At 59.3% G+C, this 20,319-nt stretch overlaps 1 protein-coding gene across 1 annotated transcript in view; it reads left to right on the forward strand.

Moving 5' to 3' along the window:
- Positions 1-19,418, forward strand: part of LOC120502940 (dystrobrevin beta-like) — a 71,111-nt gene extending 51,693 nt beyond the window's left edge. Inside the window, exons 6-9 of the mRNA XM_039710960.1 lie at positions 5,795-5,884; positions 9,937-9,990; positions 17,281-17,314; positions 19,169-19,418. Of these exons, the coding sequence (XP_039566894.1) occupies positions 5,795-5,884; positions 9,937-9,990; positions 17,281-17,285 (149 nt within the window). The 3' untranslated portion in view covers positions 17,286-17,314; positions 19,169-19,418. The remainder of the gene's footprint in view (positions 1-5,794; positions 5,885-9,936; positions 9,991-17,280; positions 17,315-19,168) is intronic.
- The last annotated feature ends 901 nt before the right edge of the window (positions 19,419-20,319 follow it).

Consider the following 20,319-nt stretch of genomic DNA (forward strand, 5'->3'; position numbering starts at 1 on the left):
GTGCCCTGCCCGGTGCCCTGCCCGGTGCCATGCCCTCTCTGTGTCTGCAGGCGCAGGCCGCGGGCTCTGCCCAGCCCTCGCCCACCCACGGGTGCCCTCCCGCCGTGCCCGTGCCCACCCGCTCGGCCTCGGCGGGCTCCACGCCCACGCACGGTGCCCAGGACACGCTGGCAGGGCTCGGGGACGACGTGCACGAGGCCTTCACACAAGGTGAGCGGGCGTGGGGCGAGGGCTGGGGGGGAAGTGTGCCCTGGCACAGGGTGCCCACGCAGCTGGGGCTGCCCCTGCATCCCTGGCAGTGCCCAAAGCCAGGCTGGCACTGGGGATGGAGCACCCTGGAGCAGGAGTGCCAGTGAACATCTCAGGGGTGCCAGTGGGCACATCAGGAATGCCAGGAAAATCTCAGGAGTTCCAGTGGGCACCTCAGGAGTGCAGTGGGCACCTCAGGAGTGCCAGTGGACACTTCAGGAGTGCCAGTGAACATCTCAGGAGTGCAGTGGGCACCTCAGAAATGCCAGTGGACACTTCAGGAGTGCCAGTGAACATCTCAGGAGTGCCAGCGGGCACATCAGGAGTGCCAGTGGGTGCCTAGCTGGTGCCAGTGAGCACTTGCAGCTGGTTTTGGTGCAGCAGCAGCAGCAGGAACGCCGTGGCACTGCCCCTCTGAGCCCTGCAGCTCCCCTGGGAGAAGGGCATGCCCTCTCCTGGTGCCATGGCAGGAGCAGCGAGCCGGGCAGCTTTTGCAGGGGGGCAGCATGCCAACACCAGCTCCATCTGTGCCCAGTGACATAAACGGGCAGGAGACCTTCCTCCCTTTCGATGCCTTTAGTAAGCAGAATCATCTCAGGCGGGGAGAAATCGATGGGTGGCACGGAGCAGGAGGGTGAGGCAGCTTTGTCCTGGGCTGCAGGCAGAGCTGGGGAGAGGAGGAGGGTGAGGCAGCTGTGTCCTGGGCTGCAGGCAGAGCTGGGGATTCCTCCTCACGGGAGAGTCGCAGATTCCTGGTTTCTGTCTAACACCCCGGGACGTCTCTTTAATCAGCATCTTTTAGGTTAGGGTGAGAAACAAAAAGGATCCAAGCAGGTACGGGGCTGCGCTCCCATCCTTAGGTGTCACTTAGGTCACTTGTTGGCTCGTGATTTTAGGGGTTTTTCCTGTAAAAACCGTAAAAATTCGGGGCGCAGTGCATTTCTCATCTGGCTCTGATGTCACTGCTGTTCTGGGTCTGTCCCGGGTCCCTCCCTGGCCAGCATCAGGGGACAATGGTTAATCACCGGCCATTAACGGGTGATTGAGGAGCTTTTCTTTGGCAGCGAAACAAAGAGGTCTGACTGGTCTGACTGGTTTCTAACTCTGAAACTCAAAAAAAATTACAACTTTCTATTTATAACACCTGGCAGCCCTGTTTGTGCTGTTCCTTCTGCCCGCGCTGGGAAGGAGCAGGGCCGTGGCAGGGCAAAGCCCCGGCACAGCCGCTGCAGCGAGCTCCTCACCCTGCTCCTGCTGGATCCACCAGGGCCTGCTGCCTGTCCCGAGGGCTGCCCTTCCCGGGGCCCCGGGGCCTTCCTGGGCTTCAACTGGGGTGTTCCAGGGCTTGAACTGGGGTGTTCCAGGGCTTGAACAGGGGTGTTCCAGGTCTTAACTTGTGGTGTTCCAGGTCTTAACTTGGGGTGTTCCAGGGCTTGAACTGGGGTGTTCCAGGTCTTAACTTGGGGTGTTCCAGGTCTTAACTTGTGGTGTTCCAGGGCTTGAACTGGGGTGTTCCAGGTCTTGACTTGGGGTGTTCCAGGTCTTAACTTGTGGTGTTCCAGGTCTTTAACTTGGGGTGTTCCAGGTCTTTAACTTGGGGTGTTCCAGGTCTTAACTTGTGGATTTTCAGGTTTTAACTTGTGGTGTTCCAGGTCTTAACTTGTGGATTTCCAGGGTTTTAAATGTGCATTTCCCAGGTTTTTAACTTGTGGTGTTCCAGGGCTTGAACTTGGGGTGTTCCAGGTCTTAACTTGTGGATTTTCAGGTTTTAACTTGTGGTGTTCCAGGTCTAAACTTGTGGTGTTCCAGGTTTTTAAATGTGCCTTTCCCAGGTTTTTAACTTGTGGTGTTCCAGGGCTTGAACTTGGGGTGTTCCAGGGCTTAACTTGTGGTGTTCCAGGTCTTTAACTTGGGGTGTTCCAGGTCTTAACTTGGGGTGTTCCAGGTCTTAACTTGGGGTGTTCCAGGTCTTAACTTGGGGTGTTCCAGGTCTTAACTTGGGGTGTTCCAGGTCTTAACTTGGGGTGTTCCAGGTCTTAACTTGGGGTGTTCCAGGTCTTAACTTGGGGTGTTCCAGGTCTTAACTTGGGGTGTTCCAGGTCTTAACTTGGGGTGTTCCAGGTCTTAACTTGGGGTGTTCCAGGTCTTAACTTGGGGTGTTCCAGGTCTTAACTTGGGGTGTTCCAGGTCTTAACTTGGGGTGTTCCAGGTCTTAACTTGGGGTGTTCCAGGTCTTAACTTGTGGTGTTCCAGGTCTTTAACTTGTGGTGTTCCAGGTTTTAACTTGTGGCTTTCCAGGTTTTTAACTTGTTGTTTCCGAGGTCTTTAACTTGTGGCTTTCCCAGATTTTTAATTTGTAGCTTTCCAGGTTTTTAATTTGTGGTTTTCTAGCTTTTTAACTTGTTGTTTTCCAGGTTTTTCATTTGTGGCTTTCCAGGTTTTTAATTTGTGGTTTCCCAAGTTTTTAACTTGTGGTTTCCCAGGTTTTTAACTTGTGGTTTCCCAAGTTTTTAATTTGTGGCTTTCCCAAGATTTTAACTTGTGGCTTTCCCAGGTTTTTACTTGTGGCTTTCCCGGGTTTTTAATTTGTGGCTTTCCCGATTTTTTAACACCTGACAGCATCCCAGATATGAGTTGTGAGGAACCAGGTGTTGGTGGGGACCAAAACAAACCCACAGACACCCCTCAGCACACTGATTCTTCTTCAACAAAAACATCTCAGATACCAGAGAGAGCCAGGACATGGTGGTAGCACAGGATCAGTCACTCCTGCACACCCAGCAGACACTCAAAAATGAGGTGGTCCCACCTCTGCTGTGGTGAGGGCACAGAGGGCAGGGGCACGAGGTTTGGTTTTCCCCCCAGGACATGAGTCCCCCACCAGCTGCCCCGTTAGTGAGGGGAGCTCTGGAGCAGGACAGCTTTGAGAACTGAGCCCAGAGATGTTGGTCTTAGTCCTGAGATTAAGAAGGTTTCCTCTGCAGCTGATCTCTTGATGTTCCACTCAGCAGAGGATCCCCAAGGCCGGCACTGGCACCATGACCAAGTGCAGGTTTAGAACAAAACCTGAAGGTTTTTGGGTGAAATTCTCAGATACAGAGGCCACGCTCTAGTTAGACAATCAGTGCTGCTGTTGGCCAGCTTGGCAGAGAAGGAGACAGTGCCTGGGGAGCCTGGCCCCAGCACTGCCCACAGCCAGGGGCGATGTTCCTCTGGTGATGACCACGGTGGAACTCTAAGGAATGAAACGTGCTGAGAGGCTCTGCCATCATCTGCTGCTCCTTCCGGAGAGGCAGTCTGCACAATTAGTGCTGCTGCACATTAATCACACAGACTCAGGCCGACGGAGAGCGCAGGAAGCAGAACAAAATGTCGATTTTTTCACTTAATGCAATAATTGAGGGTCCCAGGCAGGAGATGTCTGGGTGGGCTTGGGAACATTATCCAGCTGTTCCACAGCAGCCCAGCCTGCTCCAGCCTGCCCTTGAGCACTGGGGGGTGATCCCTGTGCCAGTTTGTAGTAGAAAAAAAAATAAAATAAATTTTTTAGAAATATTTTTTTAGTAATTTTTTTGTAATATAAAGATATTAAGTTTAACATTTTCTTTATGCCCTTTTAAAATCTTTAACCTACTTCACCTTTCTCCTAATCCTGTCTCACAACAAAAAAAATAAATACATTAATAATTAACCAATAGTAAAACCCACCATACTCATTAAAAAAAAATCTCAAAACATCCAAAATTAACAAACCAAAACTACTACACAAAATTAGTGGGTTTGTTGGGTTGGTTTTGTTTTTTTTTTAATTAATTAAAAAGAAAAAAGAAATTTATGGGGTTTTTTATCTTTAACATGTGTGTTTCACAAAAACATATTTATTTTTTTAGTAGTTTAACAGATTATTAGTTACATAAAAAAATTGGTATTACTTTCTTCAATGTCTTTTTATTCCAAACCATCACACAGCCGTGTGCCCTGCTCTCCTGGCTCTTGTGGCCAGGCCCTGGCCAGTGGCCCCACTGGTGTCACTGGTCCAGGGGAGTGCCCAGGAGGCTGCGGGCAGCTCGGGGCCAGCACGAGCCCTGAGGAAGAGGAAGGGGGACAGTTCCAACAGCCCATCCCCTTGTCAGAGCCAGGACATCCCCCGACTGTCCTGAACGGTCCCAGCCCAGCCAGGGGGCTCTGAAGCCCTGGCAGGGGGGTCAGGGACCCTGGCGTGCAGCCCAGGAGCCCTGTTTGGGGCTTTGGGTTTGGCCCACGGAACAAGTTACCACCTTTGTAAGAATTAAAGTCACAGAAGTTCAGACAGCATGGTAGCAGCAATCACGGGGTGAAGGGGAAAATTTGGGAGCATGGTACAGCAGGGTTTGGGATTCTGTACTTGGGGGTCAGGGCCTCCAAGACAGAGGGATTTGGGCGTGAGGGATTTCACTGCAAATCCCCTTGTCGTGTCAGTTTTTGCACCCTGAGATCAGTGAAAAAGAACCTTCACAAATCACATCCTCAGCCCTGTCCTCTTCTTTCCTCTCCCTGGCATCCGTGTCCAGGGTGATGTTGGCACTCACAGACTGGTTCAGAGTAGAAAGTCACTGTCTAGCATAGGTGGTAGGTGTTGGGAAATAACTGTAAACATAGTGTATCTAGTTTTTAATATAAAAGATAGCACCAGCCCGGGAGGCAGAGAGCGTGCCTTGAGCTGACCTGCTGAGCAGGCCTCGGCGGGCCAGACACAAAATGTTTGAGATAAAAAATAACAACCAACCTTGAGAACGTGAGCCGCAGACTCCCGACTCCTTCAATGGCTGGGCTGGGAAAAAGAGACTTTGAGCACAGCTCGGGGTCATCTCAGCCTGAGAAAACCCGAGACCACCGGAGCTCAGCAGCCCTGAGGGTGGCTGTGGTCATGGCAGGGGTGGGCAGGGGCTGTCAGTGTCCCTGTCAGTGTCCCTGTCCCTGTCAATGTCACAGGGTGACCAGGGCATGGGGCAGGGGCTGTCACTGTCACTGTCCCTGTCCCTGTCCCTGTCCCTGTCCCTGTCCCTGTCCCTGTCCCTGTCCCTGTCCCTGTCCCTGTCCCTGTCCCTGTCCCTGTCCCTGTCCCTGTCCCTGTCCCTGTCCCTGTCCCTGTCCCTGTCCCTGTCCCTGTCCCTGTCCCTGTCCCTGTCCCTGTCCCTGTCCCTGTCCCTGTCCCTGTCCCTGTCCCTGTCCCTGTCCCTGTCCCTGTCCCTGTCCCTGTCCCTGTCCCTGTCCCTGTCCCTGTCCCTGTCCCTGTCCCTGTCCCTGTCCCTGTCCCTGTCCCTGTCCCTGTCCCTGTCCCTGTCCCTGTCCCTGTCCCTGTCCCTGTCCCTGTCCCTGTCCCTGTCCCTGTCCCTGTCCCTGTCCCTGTCAGTGTCAGTGTCACAGGGTGACCAGGGCAGGCAGCAGGGCCTGTCCCAGGGTGCATCCCCACCTCCCCAGCTTTGGGAGGGCCCCGGACGGGGACAGGGGACCCCGGGCAGTGGCAGGGGCAGTGCAGCCCCTCGTGACACCTGTGTGCCCTCAGGTACGAGGAGGAACCTCCGCAACGACCTGCTGGTGGCAGCTGACTCCATCACCAACACCATGTGCTCGCTGGTGAAGGAGCTGCACTCAGGTAAGGGCCGATGCCACGAGCACAGCTGGCAGCCACAGCTGGACATTTCTCCCCAGATTCATTTTCTGTTAAAGCTCTTGCTGTTATTTCTGTCAGAACTAGGTTTGTTTTCTGTAATGTCAGGTTGCCTGTCCATGTTCCCAATGAAAAACCAGTTTTATAGCCAGCATCACTGTCCTGGGCAATGCTGGGTGATGATCTCAGTGCACAGTCACAAGCCAGAGCAGGTTTTTGGGGTGGGTGTCCCCGGATTCCTGCTTAGTCCTGCAACACCTGACCCTCTGCCGTGCCTCCCCATCAGATGATGCAACCACGTCTCAATACTGTGCAGGAGGCCAGATGCATCCCTTGTCGTTAAAAGTGATGTGGAACACAGATAATTACTGCCTCCGAGCCTCCTCCGTGCCAGGGGAGCTGAGCACGCCCTGGGGCTGGGGCAGCTCCTGCCCCTCCCAGGGAAGTGTCCCTGGCCCTGGAGCCCTGTCAGCAGCAGGGCTGGCACACGCAGTGCTCCAGCAGCCAGGCCTGCTCCCAGAGCGTTTCTCCATGGAAAGGAAGGGCTGTCAGGCTCGAGAGGGGCTCTCCAGGGTGCAGCCCCCATCCCTGGGGGTGCCCAAGGAAACACGGAGCTCAGTGCTCTGGGCTGCTGACAAACAGGGCAGCCGTGCAGGCTGGACTCTGTGGATGCTGTTTTGCAAGGTGGAGGATGCTGTGGTTCTGTTCTGGGCTGCCTCTGCTGCTGAGCAGGGAGGGAAGTGCCCTGAGTCTGTTCCTGCCCTTGTGCAAGGTGGAGGATGCTGTGGTTCTGTTCTGGGCTGCCTCTGCTGCTGAGCAGGGAGGGAGGGAAGGGTCCCGTGTCTGCTCCTGCTCCCTGCTGGACCCAGCACCAAATTCCCCACAGGGGTCCCTCCCTGGGTGACCCAGGAGGCTCTGCCGTGGTGCTGGAGCCTCCTGGGATGGACGGGGGCTTTCACTGCCCAGCAGTAAATCCCCCCTCCCCTCCAGCCCCGTGACCTGGCAGCAGAGGCAGCTCGAGTTAATAAAGTTGTCCATGATGACACAGCAGCAGCAGGGCCGTGGCAGGGCCACCAGCTCCCCATAAATCACCTCAGCTCTGCCCCCGAGGCTCAGACAGAGAGCAAACCTCTGCCCAGAGCCTGCACTGGGCCCTTTTTGCTTTCCAGAGCAGGGGGAGGGCTGTAGAATCACAGAATTGTGGAACAACCTGAGTCAGAGCCGCAGGGATCCTGGAGCCCAGCTCCTGGGCCTGCCCAGGACACCCCAGCCATGCCAGCCTGGGCCATCCCCAAAGCCCCTGGCACAGCCCCAGCCGTCCCCAGGGTCCATCCCTGGCCTCCAAAGCCCTGTGGCTCACCAGGGAGGGGGAAGGAAATGAGAACGGAGCTGCTGAGAGGCTCGTGCTCCGGGAGCTGCAGAGAGCAGGGAAGGCTGCCCTGGAAGTGTCTGAAATGGGGTGGTTTGTGTAAATGAGCAGGAGCGTGAGTTATGCTCAGCTGATGGCAGCCAGCAGCGTGTCACACGTCGTGTCCCGAGGGGAGCTGTGGGAGCAGGCAGCTCCTGCAGCGTGGGGAGGGTGGGATCCGGGGGGCTGCAGCTCCCAGCCTGCCCTGCCTGTCCCTGTCCCTGTCCCTGCCTGCCCCTGCCTGCCCCTGTCCCTGTCCCTGACTGTCCCTGTCCCTGTCCTGTCCCTGCCTGTCCTTGTCCTGTCCCTGTCCCTGTCCCTGTCCCGGCCCCTGCCTGTCCCTGTCCCTGCCTGTCCCTGTCCCTGCCCTGTCCCTGCCCTGTCCCTGTCCCTGTCCCTGCCCCTGTCCCTGTCCCTGTCCCTGCCCTCTCCCTGTCCCTGTCCCTGTCCCTGCCCTCTCCCTGTCCCTGTCCCTGTCCCTGCCCTCTCCCTGTCCCTGTCCCTGTCCCTGCCCTCTCCCTGTCCCTGTCCCTGTCCCTGCCCTCTCCCTGTCCCTGTCCCTGTCCCTGCCCTCTCCCTGTCCCTGTCCCTGTCCCTGCCCTCTCCCTGTCCCTGTCCCTGTCCCTGCCCTCTCCCTGTCCCTGTCCCTGTCCCTGCCCTCTCCCTGTCCCTGTCCCTGTCCCTGCCCTCTCCCTGTCCCTGTCCCTGTCCCTGCCCTCTCCCTGTCCCTGTCCCTGTCCCTGCCCTCTCCCTGTCCCTGTCCCTGTCCCTGCCCTCTCCCTGTCCCTGTCCCTGTCCCTGCCCTCTCCCTGTCCCTGTCCCTGTCCCTGCCCTCTCCCTGTCCCTGTCCCTGTCCCTGCCCTGTCCCTGCCTGTCCCTGTCCCTCTGTCTGTCCCTGTCTGTCCCTGTCCCTGCCCAGGGAGGGGACACACACACAGCACCTCCCCGTGTCCCAGCGTGCCCCGATGGCCCCAGGCACCTTCTCCTGCCGAGGTGCTGGGCAGGGCTGGCTGGGAGCAGCAAAGGCTCATCCCCAGAGGGTGCTGGCACTGCCCAGGGCATGGGCACGGCCCGAGGCTGCCAGAGCTCCAGGACATTTGGACACTGCTCTCAGGGATGCCAGGGGGGATTGCTGGGGTCTGGGCAGGGCCTGGGGCTGGGCTGGATGATCCCTTCCAGCTCAGGACATTCCATGGGTCGTGATGGACTCGTGGAGTCACAGAATCACAGAATCACAAAACCACTGAGGGTGAGGAAGATCTCCAGGCCTGCTGAGTCCTCCTGCTCCCCCAGCACTGCCAAGGCCACCACTGCCCCGTGTCCCCAGGTGCCACTCCCACACCAAGTGCCACCCTGGCTCCCAGGGCTGCTGGGCAAACACTGATCCCGTTTTTCCTCCAGTTTTCCTCCAGCTGAGCTCAAAGGGATGTGCTTCAGGAGCTGAGGCAGCACTGGCTGTGCCTGACCAGCACTGAGCTCCAGGGCCCCGTTCTGGTTATTCCAGAGTTGGTTCTGCCTCTGATCTCCTCAGCTCCCCTTCAAGGACCCCCCACGTGTCACCGTCCTGCTCCCAAAGCCACCGAGGACGTGTCTGTGAGGTCCCCTCTGGTCACACCCACCCCAACACCTCTGCATCTCCAGCTCTTCTGTTTCTCTTTAGCCAACCTGAAACAAATGTTTGGGTGACTTCAGCTAATGCTTCAGGTTTAGACAGCAAATATTTGTCCAGCACGACCCCCAGGAAAGCATTTCCCAGCTGTTTGGTTGGTGTGCCAGGGCTGTTTGGCCAGTCCCAAGGGTTACTCATAAAGCTGCATCAGGCACATTTATGGGGCCATCCCCAAATGATCTTTAGGTTCCTGTGGATGCAAGGAACAGTGGGTTCCTCACCTTCCCAAGGCATCCTCAGAGCCTCAAACTGGAGATCCTTGGCTCTATGCACATGACCTATTGTGTCAAATTTAATTATGCAGGGGAAAATCAATCTTAGGTTGAAGATGTTACTCCCTATCCCAGTAAATTCAAAAACCAGACCTCGTGGTGCAACCACACTTCTTCAGTTCAGCCTGCATTTGGTGTTCCCCTCCCGTTACCACACAGAATGGTTTCCATTTGTGAGAAGGGCTTTGGCCTGCTCTCCCAGCCACACCACAGCTGTGCCTTTGGCTGGGGGCTCTCCCTGGCCCTGCCCTCACAGCCCGTGCAGCAGGGACAGCACCCCAGGGTCCCAGCAGCTGACTGCACAGCTCTCAGTGAGCTGTGAGTGAGAGCAGAGCCACCACTGCAGCAGGATGGGACCTCCTGCTCCCACCCTGCCAGAAACTCACCTGGCTCACACAGCTCCCAGGTGGAACCAGCTGAAACTCAGCAGGGCTTTCTTCACGGGGAAGGCTGCCAGGCATTGCAAGGGGCTGCCCAGGGAGGGGATGGAGTCCCCAGCCCTGGAGGGGTTGGAAGGCCCTGAGGATGTGGCACTTGGGGACACGGGGCAGTGGTGGCCTGGGCAGTGCTGGGGAACAGCTGGACTCGATGGTCTGGGGGATTTTCCCACCCAAACCATTCCGTGATTGCCTCTCCTCTCACCCCCTGTCTCATGTCTACTTTTTCTCTTTGTGCTTTTTATCTGCAGCAGAGGAAGAAGACGAAGAAGAAACAGAGAAGCTGCAGAATGGGAAAGACCGAGGTGAGGGGACAAACCTGTGTCAGAGCTCTGCAGCCTTTGCTGAGCCCTCCTCTGGGGGTTCCCTGGCTCCATTTGCAGCCCACAGGGGCCTCTGGGTGCAGGTGGAGGACCCTGGGTGCAGGTGGGTGGCCCTGGGTGCAGGTGGGTGTCCCTGGGTGCAGGTGGATGTCACTGGGTGCAGGTGGGTGTCCCTGGGTGCAGGTGGGTGGCTCTGGGTGCAGGTGGGTGGCCCTGGGTGCAGGTGGGTGGCCCTGGATCAGGTGGCTCTGGATCAGGTGACTCTGGGTGCAGGTGGCTCTGGTGGAGCACCCCCTGGCAGGTGCTCTGGCTGTGTCCTGGCACGTGTCACGTCCCAGCCCCAGGCCCTGTCCCCAGCAGCTGCCACGGGCCGGTGTCACAGTCCTGTCCTGTGCTCAGCTTTCCTGGCAGCAAAGGTCACACACGGAAATGTGAGGAGCTGCTGCATGGGCTGAGAGAAATCCAGCTCTGAGGGGGGCTCAGACAGAGCCCAGAGTGGGGCACTCACCAGGGCAGCCCCTGGGCACTGGCACTGTCGCCTGCCCAGCCCCTGCCCACGGTGACATTGCCTGGAGGAGTGTCCCTGTGCCACTGGGGATCCCATGGTGACCCAGGCTGGACAAGTGTCCCTGTGCCAGTGGGGATCCCTCCCTTGGTGACGCTGGCTGGATAAGTGTCCCTGTGCCAGTGGGGATCCCTCCCTTGGTGACGCTGGCTGGATAAGTGTCCCTGTGCCAGTGGGGATCCCTCCCTTGGTGACGCTGGCTGGATAAGTGTCCCTGTGCCAGTGGGGATCCCTCCCTTGGTGACGCTGGCTGGATAAGTGTCCCTGTGCCAGTGGGGATCCCTCCCTTGGTGACGCTGGCTGGATAAGTGTCCCTGTGCCAGTGGGGATCCCTCCCTTGGTGACGCTGGCTGGATAAGTGTCCCTGTGCCAGTGGGGATCCCTCCCTTGGTGACGCTGGCTGGATAAGTGTCCCTGTGCCAGTGGGGATCCCTCCCTTGGTGACGCTGGCTGGATAAGTGTCCCTGTGCCAGTGGGGATCCCTCCCTTGGTGACGCTGGCTGGATAAGTGTCCCTGTGCCAGTGGGGATCCCTCCCTTGGTGACGCTGGCTGGATAAGTGTCCCTGTGCCAGTGGGGATCCCTCCCTTGGTGACGCTGGCTGGATAAGTGTCCCTGTGCCAGTGGGGATCCCTCCCTTGGTGACGCTGGCTGGATAAGTGTCCCTGTGCCAGTGGGGATCCCTCCCTTGGTGACGCTGGCTGGATAAGTGTCCCTGTGCCAGTGGGGATCCCTCCCTTGGTGACGCTGGCTGGATAAGTGTCCCTGTGCCAGTGGGGATCCCTCCCTTGGTGACGCTGGCTGGATAAGTGTCCCTGTGCCAGTGGGGATCCCTCCCTTGGTGACGCTGGCTGGATAAGTGTCCCTGTGCCAGTGGGGATCCCTCCCTTGGTGACGCTGGCTGGATAAGTGTCCCTGTGCCAGTGGGGATCCCTCCCTTGGTGACGCTGGCTGGATAAGTGTCCCTGTGCCAGTGGGGATCCCTCCCTTGGTGACGCTGGCTGGATAAGTGTCCCTGTGCCAGTGGGGATCCCTCCCTTGGTGACGCTGGCTGGATAAGTGTCCCTGTGCCAGTGGGGATCCCTCCCTTGGTGACGCTGGCTGGATAAGTGTCCCTGTGCCAGTGGGGATCCCTCCCTTGGTGACGCTGGCTGGATAAGTGTCCCTGTGCCAGTGGGGATCCCTCCCTTGGTGACGCTGGCTGGATAAGTGTCCCTGTGCCAGTGGGGATCCCTCCCTTGGTGACGCTGGCTGGATAAGTGTCCCTGTGCCAGTGGGGATCCCTCCCTTGGTGACGCTGGCTGGATAAGTGTCCCTGTGCCAGTGGGGATCCCTCCCTTGGTGACGCTGGCTGGATAAGTGTCCCTGTGCCAGTGGGGATCCCTCCCTTGGTGACGCTGGCTGGATAAGTGTCCCTGTGCCAGTGGGGATCCCTCCCTTGGTGACGCTGGCTGGATAAGTGTCCCTGTGCCAGTGGGGATCCCTCCCTTGGTGACGCTGGCTGGATAAGTGTCCCTGTGCCAGTGGGGATCCCTCCCTTGGTGACGCTGGCTGGATAAGTGTCCCTGTGCCAGTGGGGATCCCTCCCTTGGTGACGCTGGCTGGATAAGTGTCCCTGTGCCAGTGGGGATCCCTCCCTTGGTGACGCTGGCTGGATAAGTGTCCCTGTGCCAGTGGGGATCCCTCCCTTGGTGACGCTGGCTGGATAAGTGTCCCTGTGCCAGTGGGGATCCCTCCCTTGGTGACGCTGGCTGGATAAGTGTCCCTGTGCCAGTGGGGATCCCTCCCTTGGTGACGCTGGCTGGATAAGTGTCCCTGTGCCAGTGGGGATCCCTCCCTTGGTGACGCTGGCTGGATAAGTGTCCCTGTGCCAGTGGGGATCCCTCCCTTGGTGACGCTGGCTGGATAAGTGTCCCTGTGCCAGTGGGGATCCCTCCCTTGGTGACGCTGGCTGGATAAGTGTCCCTGTGCCAGTGGGGATCCCTCCCTTGGTGACGCTGGCTGGATAAGTGTCCCTGTGCCAGTGGGGATCCCTCCCATGGTGACCTTGGCTGGACAAGTGTCCCAATGCCAGTGGGGATCCATCCCATGGTGACACTGGCTGGACAAGTGCCCCTGTGCCAATGGGGATCCATCCCATGGTGACCTTGGCTGGACAAGTGTCCCTGTGCCAGTGGGGATCCCATGGTGACCTTGGCTGGACAAGTGTCCCTGTGCCAGTGGGGATCCCATGGTGACCTTGGCTGGACAAGTGTCCCTGTGCCAGTGGGGATCCCATGGTGACCTTGGCTGGACAAGTGTCCCTGTGCCAGTGGGGATCCCATGGTGACCTTGGCTGGACAAGTGTCCCTGTGCCAGTGGGGATCCCATGGTGACCTTGGCTGGACAAGTGTCCCCGTGCCAATGGGTACCCCCCAGAGGCAGTGCCATCAGTGGCACAGAGGTCCCTCCCTCTCACCCCTGTCCCTGGTGTCCCAGGCTTTCCCTCTGTGCTGAGGGCCCCGTGGCACATCCCAGGCGTTGTCCCAGCCCTGGGAGGGATCCTGGTGGCCCAGGATGTCCAGGGCAGCGTGAGGGAGGCATGCCAGGATCTGCTCCTCTCCTCACCTTCCAGGAGCCACCAGGAAGCTCCTCCCAGGGGCAGGACCTCCCTCGGGGCTCTCTTGGCTGCTGCTCTCGTGGTTTCAAACCCAAACAGAGGAACAGCCTTGGCCGGGTGTGAATCAGCCCCGGCATTTGTCTCGCTTGAGCCAAGCCCAGCTCCAGCATCAAGAAAGCAGGACTTTGGAGCCTGGTTTTGTTACACACACATTTCCTGCTGGCTCGTTTCCCTGAGCTTTCCCATCGCTGCCTTGTGCAGAGCACCCAGGTGTTTGGAGCTGCTCTGTTCTTTACCCACCCGGTCCTGAGCCTGGTGGGAAGTTCGGTTTTGGCCCAAACAGGAATTTCCAGAGCAGACCCACCCCGGCTCCGAGTCTCAGGACCCTCTTTGCCCCAGAACATTCCTCAGCACTGGAATGTTTGAGATGCTTAGCAGATGACCAGCACGGCTTTTTCCAAATATGCATTGTGTCTGGCATGGGAAACGGGGCCAGGGGGAGTCTGAGGCATGGCAGATGCTGGGTGGGAGCAGGGATGGAACACAAACTCATGGCTGCAGCACCAGGCCAGCAAGGGACGGCCCAGACGTGTCCAAGAGCAGAGCTGGCTCCAAGAGCCTCCGTGTGGAATGTAAATACTGTCCCTGCCAGGGAAAAAGCAGTTTATTGCAGGCGCAGAGGCGGTGAGGTAAACCTCTGGCAGGCAGATCGAGGAATGATCAGTGTGCAAGTGCAGGGGCTGGGGGAGCTGCTCCAGACCCCGTGGCGAGGGCACAGCAGGGCTGGGTGGCACCGAAGCCAGGTCACCTGCAGGGAGCTGTGCCCAGGATGCTGCAGGGCTGGGGGCCTGGCCCCAGCTCCAGCTCTGGCAGCAGCCCTGGCCCAGCAGAATTCTCCTTCTGGGGTGAACAGGGGGAAAAAGCAGCTCAGGTGTTCCCTGCACCCCAGGGATCCTCACGGGGGCTCCACTGTGACTCAGAGCATCACCCCAGCACGGCTTGTGTGGGGAGGGGTCTCACAGCCCCCCCAGTGCCACCCCTGCCGTGGCAGGGCCACTGCCACTGTCCCAGGCTGCTCCCAGAACTGCCCAGCCTGGCCTTAGGCACTGCCAGGGATCCAGGGCACTTCTCTGGGCACCCAGGGCCTCAGCACCCTCCCAGGGAACAATTCCTGCACAATGTCCACTCCAAACCAACCTTCTTTTGATTTGAAGGCGCTCCTAGGGACAGCATCATCCCATGGGTTCCTCACAAGTTCCTTCATGCAGTTATTTCCTATTTCCCTGCTATGTTTTGATCTCATTCCCAATTAATGAACCCCAGCACCCCTCCCTGCTGGAGAGGCTGACCTTCCATGAGCAGGGCTGGCTTTGGGGGTGAAATCCTCCAGGAGGAGGATTTGTTACACACACATTTCCTGCTTTCATTTGGGTGACAAACCCCACTCACCTGCATCCCCCATGGCTGGGATCACAGAGCAGTGTCCCCTCGGGGTCCCCGAGGTCTCCAGGCTGTGAGGGCACAGCTGGGAGCTGGCAGAGCTCCTCCATCCCCTCCTGGGGGTGACACGGTGTGGCAGCTCAGCCTCGGGGCTCCCTGTGCTCCCCTGTGGATCCTGGCCCATCCACACCTTCCCCTCTGCCAGAGCTATCCCGGGTGGGACCAGGGGCTTATCCCGGGTGGGACCGGCTCTGCCAGGAGCTGGCCTCTCCCCCAGGCACCACGTCCCTGTTAGGGCCAGGCTGTGGCCCCAGGACGGTGTCACCTGAGAGTCACCACGTCCTTGTCCCTTCCTTGGTGCCCATCTGGATTTCATAACCCCAAGCCCCAAACACCTGGGTGCTGCTCAGACCTGTGGGAGCACGGAGCTTCCTGATCCATTACATTTCCTGGACAGAAATACCCGTTTGAAATTCCAGCCCTGGCACAGGGTGCCCGGGGGAAAAAGCAGCCCAGGTGTTCCCTGCACCCCAGGGATCCTCACGGGGGCTCCACTGTGACTCAGAGCATCACCCCAGCACGGCTTGCGTGGGGAGGGGTCTCACAGCCCCCCCAGTGCCACCCTGCCATGGCAGGGACACTGCCACTGTCCCAGGCTGCTCCCAGAACTGCCCAGCCTGGCCTTAGGCACTGCCAGGGATCCAGGGCACTTCTCTGGGCACCCAGGGCCTCAGCACCCTCCCAGGGAACAATTCCTGCACAATGTCCACTCCAAACCAACCTTCTTTTGACTTAAAGGCGCTCCTAGGGACAGCATCATCCCATGGCTTCCTCACAAGTTCCTTCATGTAGTTATTTCCTATTTCCCTGCTATGTTTTTATCTCATTCCCAATTAATGAACGCCAGCACCCCTCCCTGCTGGAGAGGCTGACCTTCCATGAGCAGGGCTGGCTTTGGGGGTGAAATCCTCCAGGAGGAGGATTTGTTACACGCACATTTCCTGCTTTCATTTGGGTGACAAACCCCACTCGCCTGCATCCCCCATGGCTGGGATCACAGAGCAGTGTCCCCTCAGGGTCCCCGAGGTCTCCAGGCTGTGAGGGCACAGCTGGGAGCTGGCAGAGCTCCTCCATCCCCTCCTGTCCTGGGGGTGACACGGTGTGGCAGCTCAGCCTCGGGGCTCCCTGTGCTCCCCTGTGGATCCTGGCCCATCCACACCTTCCCCTCTGCCAGAGCTATCCCGGGTGGGACCAGGGGCTTATCCCGGGTGGGACCGGCTCTGCCAGGAGCTGGCCTCTCCCCCAGGCACCACGTCCCTGTTAGGGCCAGGCTGTGGCCCCAGGACGGTGTCACCTGAGAGTCACCACGTCCTTGTCCCTTCCTTGGTGCCCATCTGGATTTCATAACCCCAAGCCCCAAACACCTGGGTGCTGCTCAGACCTGTGGGAGCACGGAGCTTCCTGATCCATTACATTTCCTGGACAGAAATACTCCGTTTGAAATTCCAGCCCTGGCACAGGGTGCCCAGAGCAGCTGGGGCTGCCCCTGCACCCCTGGCAGTGCCCAAGGCCAGGCTGGGTGAGCCAAGGGGGCTGCTCAGACCTGTGGGAGCACGGAGCTTCCTGATCCATTACATTTCCTGGACAGAAATACCCGTTTGAAATTCCAGCCCTGGCACAGGGTGCCCAGAGCAGCTGGGGCTGCCCCTGCACCCCTGGCAGTGCCCAAGGCCAGGCTGGGCACTGGGACAGTGAGGTGTGGCAGGGGTGGCACTGGGGGGGCTCTGAGGTCCCTCCCAGCCCAAACCAGTCTGGGATTCCCTGGAGTGCACCTGCCCACGCTGGCCAAGCTGAGGCCCTGCTCCCCCGTCCCCAGAGGACGGTCCCTGGCAGGTTTGGGGTGACACCGAGCTGGGAGCGTGGCTGTGCCCCTGGGACCTCACCAGGCTGCAGAGACCCTGTGAGACCCTCCTGCAGCTCAGCAAGGACAGGGCCAAGCCCTGGGAAGGTGCCCAGGGGCCAGGACAGGCTGGGGCCGCCCCCACAGGGCAGGGACAGCCTGGCACAGGGACACCCAGCTGACCCCGCAGCAGTGACGTGTCCCTGGGAGGGTCTGTGCCTCCTGGGCTGGCATGCCTGGCGAGCAGGGGACAGTCCTGCCCCTGTGCCTGGCACCAGCGAGGCCACCCTGGGCCCAGCTGAGCTGCCCAGGACAGCAGGGACAGGGAGGGACCGTGGCAGCCGTGGAGGTGACACCTGGAAGGGCTGGGGGCACGGGGATCAGAGCCAAGCGTGTGAACCACTGCTGGGGGAGACTCGGGGAAACTGAGGCACGATCTTCTCCCTGGTGCCTGGGGAGAAGACAATGCACAGGAATAAAGGCAACTCTCTTTGAAAGGAAATTCTTTTTACAAGGCTGGTCAAGCAGGGGTTGACCCAAGAGGCTGGGGGCAGATCCTGGGGTGTCCCTGCAGCAGGAGGAGCTGGGGGCAGATCCTGGGGTGTCCCTGCAGCACAGAGAGCTGGGGGCAGATCCTGGGGTGTCCCTGCAGCAGGAGGAGCTGGGGGCAGATCCCGGGGTGTCCCTGCAGCACAGAGAGCTGGGGGCAGACCCTCACTGTGTGGGAAAGGAAATGCTCCCTGTGCTAACCTGCTCTTCCTCTCTGCAGGCTAGGAGGGGCCGCAGGCTGGACAGCAGCTCAGGTAAGGATGGACACGTGTCCCACCTCCTGTCACCTCCTGGGGCTCTAGGCACCTCCTGCTCTTGTCCTGTTTGTGCACCAGGAAGGTCCCACCTGCCCACCTCCCCACAGTGCTCAAAAGGAAGTTTTCCACAGGATTATGGAATGGGTTGGATGGAGTCTGCCCCAGAAAGGCAGGGCTCTGAGGTGACACCCAGGCCCAGCAGGTGGACACAGCAGCAGGGGTGTGGGAGCAGGGCTGGAGCCCCAGTGTCTCCGGGGACATCCTGGGAGATCCTTATCTGCCCACCTGAAAGCTGCGAGGAGCAGGCTCGGGTTTCCACTCTCTGGAAGTTTGCCACAGTGCCTATCACTCCCCAGCCCCGGCGGGCACGGGGCAGCAAATCCCCCCTGGATGCACCCGAGGGGAGCAGCAGGGCACGGGGACAGCCGGGACCCGCCTGTGGCACCGCGTCCCTCCCCTGGGTGGTGGCAGGCAGGAGAAAGCCTTCCACCCTGCCCTGATCCCCTGCCCGGGGTGCTCAGGGGCCAGGAGAGTCAGTGCTGATCCCAGGCAGGGTTCTGGGGGACAAACCCAGCACCAGCTCCCATCAAACATCCTCTGCAAAGTGAGGAAGGGGGTTTGCCCTTCCCAGCCGCGCAAGGAGAGAGCCCCAGAGGGGCTCGGGAGCCTCTCTGGCAGTTTTTGCGTTAGAAATTCGAGTCCTGCCTGATCTGGGAAGCAATCTGGTAACTGAAGAAGCAGTGAAATTGCAGCGCTGGAGCGGGAGGCACCACGGGCAGCCACGGGGTGAGGGAGGCTGTTCCTCACCCCTGGAAGGCTTGGGGGACAGGGACAGGAGGGACCCTGCCACCCCAGGGCTGGACGGGGCAGGAGCAGCCCCAGATCCCCCCAGAGCCCAGGGGGAGAATGAGAGTGAATGAGAGAGCACTGAGAAACGAGGGAGAGGCAGCAGCCAGGCTCCTGGATCCTACAGAAAGAATGGGAAAAGACAAAAGGAGAGCAAAAACAACCCTTTACACTGTGGTGGCTCTTCCACCAGGGAGAATTTCCCTTGGAAAGGTGCTCAGGCCTTGGCAGGGGCTGCCCAGGGAGGGTGGCAGTGCCCATCCCGGAAGGATTTAGGAGAATTCTTGGTTCCCTAAACCCTTACAATAACCAGAGGCAAATCTTTGCCAAGGGTTTTATTATCCCACGCAGGGAGAGAGAGAAGCAGGAATTTGTCTGAGTGTTGGTTGGTAGATGTGAGCCAAAGGTGAGTGTCCTTCCCTGAGGGGTGCAGGTGTGGAAAGGCTGAGTTTGCTGAAGAAGGGATCTCAGGAAGCTGATCCTGTGGGTTTTGTAACATTTATAAAATCACGGAATCCTGGATTCACTTGGGCTGGAAAAGCCCTGTGAGACCTTTGAGTCCAACCACCCCCAGCCCTGCCCAGGCCACACTGTCCCTGTCCCAAAGTGCCACAAACCCTGCAGGGATGGGGAGTGCCCCCCAGCCTGGGCAGCTGTGCCAGGCGTGGGCAGCCCTTCCCAGGTGGGAATTGTTCCCAGTGCCCACCCTGAGCCTGCCCTGGCCCAGCCTGAGGCCATTTCCCCTTGTCCTGTCCCTGGTCCCTGGCAGCAGAGCCCGACCCCCCCTGGCTGCAGGATTTCTATGGGATTTCTATGGGATCTCTGTGGGATTTCTACGGGATCTCTGCAGGATCTCTGCAGGGTCTCTGGGATCTCTGCAGGGTCTCTGTGGGGTCTCTGTGGGGTCTCAGCAGGTTTTCTGCAGGGTCTCTGTGGGATTTCTATGGGATCTCTGCAGGATCTCTGCAGGATCTCTGCAGACCCTGACGGGTTCCCGTGCCGCAGGCTCGGAGGTTGCTCCTGCGATCGAGGGACGACGTCTCCCCCCTCAGAAGAGGCAGCTCCAGCCCTTCCATCACCATCGTGCGACTGTGACCGATCTCCTCCGCCTGCTGCCCCGGGAGCCAGCCCGGAGCTGTCCCAGGGCTCGCGGCGGGCACTGCCCCTCGGGCCATTGCATGTACCCTCGGTGTGCTCCCTCCCGCCTCAGCCTCTCGCGGCGGGCTTCAGAAACAACAAAAACACCTGGAAGGACTCTGCTGGTGGCTGTGCCCGCTCTGTGTGCTGCTCCACGCCAGGGTCCCCCGGCAGTGCCACTGTCACCACGCTGGTCACTGCTCTGTCCCTCCCCGTGCACGGAACGAAGGGGGGCAGCGCCCCAGGGTCCCCCTGGCATGGCACCAAGGGGGCTCAGCCCTTCCAAACCCACCTGTGTGATTCTTCACAGCCCTTCCAAACCCACCTGTACGAGGTCCTTACAGCCCTTCCAAACCCACCTGTGAGGCCTTCACAGCCCTTCCAAACCCACCCGTGTGAGGTCCTTGCTGCCCTTCCAAACCCACCCGTGAGGCCTTCACAGCCCTTCCAGCCCTTCCAAACCCACCTGTATGAGGTACTTACAGCCCTTCCACATCCACCCGTGTGAGGCCTTCACAGCCCTTTCAGCCCTTCACAGCCCTTCCAGCCCTTCCAAACCCACCTGTACGAGGTCCTTACAGCCCTTCCAAACCCACCCGTGAGGCCTTCACAGCCCCTTCAGCCCTTCCAAACCCACCTTTACAGCCTTTCCAAACCCACCCGTGTGAGGTCCTTTCAGCCCTTCCAAACCTACCTGTGTAAGGTTTTTACAGCCTTCCCAAACCCACCCGTGTGAGGTCCTTGCTGCCCTTTCAGCCCTTCCAACCCCACCTGGAGCCAGGTGTGAGCCGGGTCCTCGGGGGGGTGGTGGGATGCAGGGATGGGGCTGTGGGGATGGAGGGGGGAGCACGGCCAGGCTGAGAGGAGCAGCAGCAGCAGGAGCTGGGCTCATTTTGGGGGGAATTCAGGGAAATGAGGGAGCAGGGATGGCAGCTCCCTGTGACTCGCACTGGGCTCCATCAGCATCCCCAAAATTCAGCCACCAGCCCCGGGCAGGGGCGGTGCCAGCGCCATTCCCG

The sequence above is a fragment of the Passer montanus genome, unplaced genomic scaffold (genome assembly GCF_014805655.1).
Source record: "Passer montanus isolate IOZ18808 unplaced genomic scaffold, ASM1480565v1 scaffold239, whole genome shotgun sequence".
NCBI lineage: Eukaryota > Metazoa > Chordata > Aves > Passeriformes > Passeridae > Passer > Passer montanus.